Below are 9,590 nucleotides of genomic sequence, written 5' to 3' on the forward strand. Positions count from 1 at the left end.
GAAAACTTCTCACTTTGTTTCCCTCTCCTCCAGATTCCAAGGGAAATCCTTCTTCAGACTGCCCCTCTCCAACTCCCACTCCTACAGTCCCATCACCGTGGAATCCGATTTTAACAACCCTCTGTACGAGGCAGGGGTAAGTCAAACCCCATTCAGTGTTCCCCCTACACCGTCCCCATCAAACACTCCCAGGACAGGTACAGCACGGGGTTAGATACAGAGTAAATCTCCCTCTACACCGTCCCCATCAAACACTCCCAGGACAGGTACAGCACGGGGTTAGATACAGAGTAAATCTCCCTCTACACCGTCCCCATCAAACACTCCCAGGACAGGTACAGCACGGGGTTAGTTACAGAGTAAATCTCCCTCTCCACCGTCCCCCATCAAACACTCCCAGGACAGGTACAGCACAGGGTTAGATACAGAGTAAATCTCCCTCTACACTGTCCCCATCAAACACTCCCAGGACAGGTACAGCACGGGGTTAGATACAGAGTAAATCTCCCTCTACACCGTCCCCATCAAACACTCCCAGGACAGGTACAGCACCGGGTTAGATACAGAGTAAATCTCCCTCTACACTGTCCCCCATCAAACACTCCCAGGACAGGTACAGCACGGGGTTAGATACAGAGTAAATCTCCCTCTACACCATCCCCATCAAGCACTCCCAGGACAGGTACAGCACGGGGTTAGATACAGAGTAAATCTCCCTCTACACCGTCCCCATCAAACACTCCCAGGACAGGTACAGCACCGGGTTAGATACAGAGTAAATCTCCCTCTACACTGTCCCCCATCAAACACTCCCAGGACAGGTACAGCACGGGGTTAGATACAGAGTAAATCTCCCTCTACACCATCCCCATCAAGCACTCCCAGGACAGGTACAGCACGGGGCTAGATACAGAGTAAATCTCCCTCTACACCGTCCCCATCAAACACTCCCAGGACAGGTACAGCACGGGGTTAGATACAGAGTAAATCTCCCTCTACACTGTCCCCATCAAACACCCCCAGGACAGGTACAGCACGGGGTTAGATACAGAGTAAATCTCCCTCTACACTGTCCCCATCAAACACTCCCAGGACAGGTACAGCACGGGGTTAGATACAGAGTAAATCTCCCTCTACGCTGTCCCCATCAAACACTCCCAGGACAGGTACAGCACGGGGTTAGATACAGAGTAAATCTCCCTCTACACTGTCCCCATCAAACACTCCCAGGACAGGTACAGCACGGGGTTAGATACAGAGTAAATCTCCCTCTACACCGTCCCCATCAAACACTCCCAGGACAGGTACAGCACGGGGTTAGATACAGAGTAAAGCTCCCTCTACACTGTCGGATGTCCTTGTTGGTAATTGTCTCAGTTCCTCTCTCTCTCTCTCTTTCTTTCAGGACACACGGGAATACGAAGTTTCAATCTAAGGGCTCTTGCCCGATTGTAGCCGGTCTTTGGCGAGAAGCATCCCCCTGATTTACCCCCATCTCACCCTCCTAGCGCCCATCCCCCACCCCCACTCGAAGGTTGCCTCGAGCTACATCGCCTTCAGCCACCAGAGAGAGAGAGAGACACACATCGACGCCCCCTCTACCCTTCCCGTGTCTCTGTTTACCACCACCTCCCACCCCGGGGGCTTGTCCCTCCACCCCCCCCCCGCCCCCACTCGCACACACACAGCCCAGCCCACCCCTGAACAGGCTTCGGTGGGTGAGCGGAGGGAGTGGTGGGGTGGCGTGGGTTGGTATATGCCGGGGATGGCTGGGACACTGGTCGGAGTCGGAGCTGGTGCCCACAGCCTCACCGGACCCCGGTTTGCAGTGCCCCGGGCAGAGCGAGGACCCCACATCTGGTGCCTCACGGACCTACTCCCCCAGCCCCCGTGCCTCGCCCCCCCCTCTCCCCCGCCCGCAGCCCCTCCTCCGCCTTTCTCTGCGCTGCCTCTCGGCCCCCGTTACGCGGGTATCACTGTGGCTACGGCACCAAGCACTCCCACCACCATCTCGCCTCTGACTCGGGGTCTGAGTCCTTCTCTCCCCCTCTCCCTCTCCTCCAATTCCCCGCTCTCTCTCACTCTCCTCCCGCTCTCCTCCCTCTCTCTCCTCCAATTCCCTGCTCTCCCCATTCTCTTACTCTCCTCCCACTCCCACTCTCTCTCTCTGACACTCTCCATCTCTCTCTCTGACCCTCTCCATCTCTCTCTCTCTCTGACCCTCTCCATCTCTCTGACCCTCTCCATCTCTCTCTCTGACACCTCTCCATCTCTCTCTCTGACCCTCTCCATCTCTCTCTCTGACCCTCTCCATCTCTCTCTCTGACCCTCTCCATCTCTCTCTCTCTGACCCTCTCCATCTCTCTCTCTGACCCTCTCCATCTCTCTCTCTGACCCTCTCCATCTGACCCTCTCCATCTCTCTCTCTCTGACCCTCTCCATCTCTCTCTGGCCCTCTCCATCTCTCACTCTCTGACCCTCTCCATCTCTCTCTGACCCTCTCCATCTCTCTCTCTCTGACCCTCTCCATCTCTCTCTCTGACCCCTCTCCATCTCTCTCTCTGACCCTCTCCATCTCTCTCTCTGACCCTCTCCATCTCTCTCTCTCTGACCCTCTCCATCTCTCTCTCTGACCCTCTCCATCTCTCTCTGACCCTCTCCATCTCTCTCTGACCCTCTCCATCTCTCTCTGACCCTCTCCATCTCTCTCTCTCTGACCCTCTCCATCTCTCTCTGGCCCTCTCCATCTCTCACTCTCTGACCCTCTCCATCTCTCTCTGACCCTCTCCATCTCTCTCTCTCTGACCCTCTCCATCTCTCTCTCTGACCCCTCTCCATCTCTCTCTCTGACCCTCTCCATCTCTCTCTCTGACCCCCTGCATCTCTCTCTCTAACCCCCTCCATCTCTCTCTCTGACCCCCTCCATCTCTCTCTCTGACCCTCTCCATCTCTCTCTCTCTCTCTCTGACTCTCTCCATCTCCCTCTCTCTCTGACCCTCTCCATCTCTCTCTCTGACCCCCTCCATCTCTCTCTCTGACCCCCTCCATCTCTCTCTCTAACCCCCTCCATCTCTCTCTCTGACCCCCTCCATCTCTCTCTCTGACCCTCTCCATCTCTCTCTCTCTCTCTGACTCTCTCCATCTCCCTCTCTCTCTGACCCTCTCCATCTCTCTCTCTGACCCCCTCCATCTCTCTCTCTGACCCCCTCCATCTCTCTCTCTGACCCCCTCCATCTCTCTCTCTGACCCCCTCCATCTCTCTCTCTGACCCCCTCCATCTCTCTCTCTGACCCCCTCCATCTCTCTCTCTGACCCTCTCCATCTCTCTCTCTCTGACCCTCTCCATCTCTTTCTCTCCCTGACCCTCTCCATCTCTCTCTCTGAACCCCTCCATCTCTCTCTCTGACTCTCTCCATCTCTCTCTCTGACTCTCTCCATCTCTCTCTCTTTGACACTCTCCATCTCTCTCTCTCAGACCCTCTCAATCTCTCTCTCTGACACTCTCCATCTCTCTCTCTGACACTCTCCATCTCTCTCTCTTGCCAGTTCCCTCTTCCCCCGCCCTCTTTCTTTCTCCTTGCCATTCTCTCTCTCTCTATCCACCAACACCGACCTCCCTCTCTGTCTCTCACTCTCTCCTGGACCCCTAACCGGTAGGAAATGCCACCCACCACCAACCTCTTACCATCCTGTGCCAAAAGTAGAGAAGGTCACTGAGACCATGTGGTACACCGATACCGGCAGCCCCCTCCCCATCGATGGGATGCTTAGTCCCGTGACTCCTGTTCCCAAGAGAAGAAAGGGCAAAGATTGGGGAGACTCTCGACTGAGGCTCAGAAATGGACAGTGTGCTGATGGTCCACATGGAGGGAGCAGGAGGTCTCTGAAGCTCAAACACCACCCAATGCAAAATACCGAGGCAGAAGGATGGTGGGAGTGAGAGAGAAGGGGGAGGGAACCCAATGAGGAAAGAGTATTCCCCACCTCTCCCAGTTCAGAGGGGCGATTTGTGGAGTATCTGGCCAATGGTGGAGGGAGGGGTGGGGGTACGTTACAGCCCACACTATGGTCTTGTCCCTCCATCGGGTTAGTTTTACAGCATCGCAAGAGACGTGACCCTGAGTCCCGGCTTCTCAAGAGGGTAACGAACTGTTGGGTGGCTGGGTGGGGGGTGGGGGTGGTGAGCTGGGGGAGCATGGATGTGGCTCCCAAGCCTTGAGGAATGAGAGACCTCTGGGGGTTGGGAGAGTCACGTTGCGTATCTGACAGAGGCCCAAAGGTCTGGAGAGGGAGGAATAGAGGCAGCTAACAGGGCCGGACAGATCGAGAAAGGATCGGAGATGGAGGGATGGAGTCCAAGAGACTAGAGATGGAGGGATAGGGACTGAGGGTTGACAATTGAGGATGGAGTCAGAGAGATTGGAGATGGAGGGAGAGGGACTGAGGGATTGACGATGGAGGATGGAGTCAGAGAGACTAGAGATGGAGGGATAGGGACTGAGGGTTGACAATTGAGGATGGAGTCAGAGAGACTAGAGATGGAGGGAGAGGGACTGAGGGTTGACAAAGGAGGATGGAGTCAGAGAGACTAGAGATGGAGGGATAGGGACTGAGGGGTTGGTGATGGAGGATGGAGTCAGACAGACTAGAGATGGAGGGATAGGGACTGAGGGATTGGTGATGGAGGATGGAGTCAGAACGACTAGACATGGACGGATAGGGTATGAGGGATTGGCGATGGAGTCAGAGAGACCAGAGATGGAGGGATTGGGACTGAGGAGATAACAATGGTGGATGGTGCCTGAGAATACCGAGATGGAGGTATAGGTTCTCTGGGATTGGTGATGGAGGATGGAACCTGAGAGACAAGAGATGGAGGGATAGGGACTGAGGAGTTGGCGATGGAGGATGGAGTCAGAGAGACTAGAGATGGAGGGATAGGGACTGAGGGATTGGCGATGGTGGAATGAGTGAGAGAGACTAGACATGGAGGGATAGGGACTGAGGGATTGGTGAAGGAGTCAGAGAGACCAGAGATAGAGGGATAGGAACTGAGGGATTGGCGATGGAGGGTGGAGACCAGGAGACCAGAGATGAAGGGATAGGGACTGAGGAGTTGGCGATGGAGGATGGAGTCAGAGAGACTAGAGATGGAGAGAGAGAGACTGAGGGTTGACAATGGAGGATGGAGTCAGAGGGATTAGAGATGGAGGGATAGGGCCTGGGGATTGGTGATGGAGGATGGAGTCAGACAGACTAGAGATAGAGGGATAGGGACTGAGGGATTGGCGATGGAGGATGGAATCAGTGAGACTAGAGTTGGAGGTATAGGTTCTGGGGAATTGGCGATGGTGGAATGAGTGAGAGAGACTAGAGATGGAGGGATAGGGACTGAGGGATTGGTGATCGTGGAATGAGTCAGAGAGACTAGTCATGGAGGGATAGGGACTGAGGGATTGGTGATGGAGTCAGAGAGACCAGAGATAGAGGGATAGGGACTGAGGAGATGACAATGGAGGATGGAACCAGAGAGACTAGAGATGGAGGTATAGGTTCTGGGAGATTGGCGATGGTGGAATGAGTCAGAGAGACTAGAATTGGAGGGATATGGACTGAGGGGTTGGTGATGGATGATGGAACCTGAGAGACTAGAGATGGAGGGTCAGGGACTGAGGGGTTGGTGATGGAGGATGGAGTCAGAGAGAAAAGATATGGAGGGATAGGGACTGAGGGCTTGGTGATGGAGGATGGAACCTGAGAGACTAGAGATGGAGGGACAGGGACTGAGGGTTGACAATGGAGGATGGACTCTGAGAGACTAGAGATGGAGGGATAAACACTGAGGGATTGGTGATGGAGGATGGAGTCAGAGCGACTAGACATGGACAGATAGGGTATGAGGGATTGGAGATGGAGTCAGAGAGACCAGAGATGGAGCGATTGGGACTGAGGAGATAACAATGGTGGATGGAGCCTGAGAAACCCGAGATGGAGGTATAGGTTCTCTGGGATTGGTGATGGAGGATGGAACCTGAGAGACAAGAGATGGAAGGATAGGGACTGAGGAGTTTGCGAAGGAGTCAAAGAGACCAGAGATGGAGGGATTGGGACAGAGGAGATGACAATGGAGGATGGAGTCAGAGAGATTAGAGATGGAGGGATAGGGACTGAGGAGTTGGTGATGGAGGATGGAGTCAGACAGACTAGAGATGGAGGGATAGGGACTGAGGGATTGGCGAAGGAGGATGGAATCAGTGAGACTAGAGTTGGAGGTATAGGTTCTGGGGGATTGGCGATGGTGGAATGAGTGAGAGACACTAGAGATGGAGGGATAGGGACTGAGGGATTAGTGATCGTGGAATGAGTCAGTGAGACTAGACATGGAGGGATAGGGACTGAGGGATTGGTGATGGAGTCAGAGTAACCAGAGATAGAGGGATAGGGACTGAGGAGATGAAAATGGAGGATGGAACCAGAGAAACTAGAGATGGAGGTATAGATTCTGGGAGATTGGCGATGGTGGAATTAGTCAGAGAGACTGGAGTTGGAGGGATATGGACTGAGGGCTTGGTGATGGAGGATGGAACCTGAGAGACTAGAGATGGAGGGTCAGGGACTGAGGGGTTGGAGATGGAGGATGGAGTCAGAGAGACCAGATATGGAGGGATAGGGACTGAGGGATTGGCGATGGAGGATGGAGTCTGAGAGACTAGACATGGACGGATAGGGTATGAGGGATTGGAGATGGGGTCAGACAGACCAGAGATGGAGGGATTGGGACTGAGGAGATAACAATGGTGGATGGAGCCTGAGAATATCAAGATGGAGGTATAGGTTCTCTGGGATTGGCGATGGAGGATGGAACCTGAGAGACCAAGAGATGGAGGGATAGGGACTGAGGGATTGGCGATGGAGGATGGAGTCAGAGAGACTAGAGATGGAGGAATAAGGACTGAGGGATTGGAGATGGAGGATGGAGTCAATAAGACTAGGGATGTAGGGAGAGGGACTGAGGGATTGGTGATTGAGGGTGGAGTCCAGGAGACCAGAGATGAAGGGATAGGGACTGAGGAGTTGGCGATGGAGGATGGAGTCAGAAAGACTAGAGATGGAGGGAAGGGACTGAGGGTTGACAATGGAGGATGGAGTCAGAGTGATTAGAGAAGGAGGGAAAGGGCCTGAGGGATTGGTGATGGAGGATGGAGTCAGACAGACTAGAGATAGAGGGATAGGGACTGAGGGATTGACGATGGAGGATGGAATCAGTGAGACTAGAGTTGGAGGTATAGGTTCTGGGGGATTGGCGATGGTGGAATGAGTGAGAGAGACTAGAGATGGAGGGATAGGGACTGAGGGATTGGTGATCGTGGAATGAGTCAGAGAGACTAGACATGGAGGGATAGGGACTGAGGGATTGGTGATGGAGTCAGAGAGACCAGAGATAGATGGATAGGGACTGAGGAGATGACAATGGAGGATGGAACCAGAGAAACTAGAGATGGAGGGATAGGTTCTGGGAGATTGGCGATGGTGGAATGAGTCAGAGAGACTAGCGTTGGAGGGATACGGACTGAGGACTTGCTGATGGAGGATGGAACCTGAGAGACTAGAGATGGAGGGTCAGGGACTGAGGGGTTGGCAATGGAGGATGGAGTCAGAGAGACCAGATATGGAGGGATAGGGAATGAGGGATTGGCGATGGAGGATGGAGTCAGAGAGACTAGAGATGGAGGGATAGGGACTGAGGGATTGGTGATGGAGGATGGAGTCAGAACGACTAGACATGGACGGATAGTTTATGAGGGATTGGCGATGGAGTCAGAGAGACCAGAGATGGAGTGATAGGGACTGAGGAGATAACAATGGTGGATGGTGCCTGAGAATACCGAGATGGAGGTATCAGTTCTCTGGGATTGGTGATGGAGGATGGAACATGAGAGACAAGAGATGGAGGGATAGGGACTGAGGAGTTGGCGATGGAGGATGGAGCCAGAGAGACTAGAGATGGAGGGATAGGGACTGAGGGATTGGCGATGGTGGAATGAGTGAGAGAGACTAGAGATGGAGGGATAGGGACAGAGGGATTGGTGATCGTGGAATGAGTCAGAGAGACTAGACATGGAGGGATAGGGACTGAGGGATTGGTGAAGGAGTCAGAGAGACCAGAGATAGAGGGATAGGGACTGAGGGATTGGCGATGGAGGGTGGAGACCAGAGATGAAGGGATAGGGACTGAGGAGTTGGCGATGGAGGATGGAGTCAGAGAGACTAGAGATGGAGGGAGAGGGACTGAGGGTTGACAATGGAGGATGGAGTCAGAGGGATTAGAGATGGAGGGATAGGGCCTGGGGATTGGTGATGGAGGATGGAGTCAGACAGACTAGAGATAGAGGGATAGGGACTGAGTGATTGGCGATGGAGGATGGAATCAGTGAGACTAGAGTTGGAGGTATTGGTACTGGGGGATTGGCGATGGTGGAATGAGTGAGAGAGACTAGAGATGGAGGGATAGGGACTGAGGGATTGGTGATGGAGTCAGAGAGACCAGAGATAGAGGGATAGGGACTGAGGAGATGACAATGGAGGATGGAACCAGAGAGACTAGAGATGGAGGGATAGGGACTGAGGGATTGGTGATGGAGTCAGAGAGACCAGAGATAGAGGGATAGGGACTGAGGAGATGACAATGGAGGATGGAACCAGAGAGACTAGAGATGGAGGTATAGGTTCTGGGAGATTGGCGATGGTGGAATGAGTCAGAGAGACTAGAGTTGGAGGGATAGGGACTGAGGGATTGATGCTGGAGGATGGAGTCAGAGAGACTAGAGATGGAGGGATAGGGACTGAGGGTTTGGCGATGGTTGCTGGATTCTGAGAGAATAGACATGGAGGGAGAGGGAATGAGTGATTGGTGATGGAGCATGGAACCTGAGAGACTAGAGATGGAGGGATAGGGACCAAGGGATTGGTGATGGAGGATGAAGTCAGAGAGAATAGAGATGGAGGGATAGGGACTGAGGGATTGGCGATGGAGTCAGAGAGACTAGAGATGGAGGGATAGGGACTGAGGGATTGGAGATAGAGTCAGAGAGACTGGAGATGGAGGGATAGGGACTGAGGAGATGACAATGGAGGATGGAGTCAGAGAGAGTAGAAATGGAGGTATAGGTTCTGGAGGATTAGCGATGGAGCATGGAGTCAGAGGGACTAGAGATGCAGGGATAGGGACTGAGGAGTTTGCAATGGAGGATGGAGTCAGTGAGACCAGAAATAGAGTGATAGGGACTGAGGGATTGGCGATGGAGGATGGAGTCAGAGAGACTAGAGATGGAGGCATAAGGACTGAGGAGTTTGTGATGGAGGATGGAATCAGTGAGACTAGAGATGGAGGGATAGGGACAGAGGTGTTGGCGATGGAGTCAGAGAGACCAGAGATGAAGGGATTGGAACTGAGGAGGTAACAATGGTGGATGGAGCCAGAGAGACCAGAGATGGAGGCATAGGTTCTGGGGGATTGGTGATGGAGGATGGAGTCTGAGAGACTAGAGATGGAGGGATAGGGACTGAGGGAGTGGCGATGGAGGATGGAA

The 9,590-nt window shown here is 53.6% G+C and overlaps 1 protein-coding gene across 1 annotated transcript in view; it reads left to right on the forward strand.

Annotated features, from left to right (window-relative positions):
• sez6l2 (seizure related 6 homolog (mouse)-like 2) overlaps positions 1 to 1,435 on the forward strand; it is a 92,484-nt gene extending 91,049 nt beyond the window's left edge. The window contains exons 14-15 of the mRNA XM_041180014.1: positions 34 to 136; positions 1,406 to 1,435. Of these exons, the coding sequence (XP_041035948.1) occupies positions 34 to 136; positions 1,406 to 1,435 (133 nt within the window). The remainder of the gene's footprint in view (positions 1 to 33; positions 137 to 1,405) is intronic.
• The last annotated feature ends 8,155 nt before the right edge of the window (positions 1,436 to 9,590 follow it).

The sequence above is a fragment of the Carcharodon carcharias genome, chromosome 38 (genome assembly GCF_017639515.1).
Source record: "Carcharodon carcharias isolate sCarCar2 chromosome 38, sCarCar2.pri, whole genome shotgun sequence".
NCBI lineage: Eukaryota > Metazoa > Chordata > Chondrichthyes > Lamniformes > Lamnidae > Carcharodon > Carcharodon carcharias.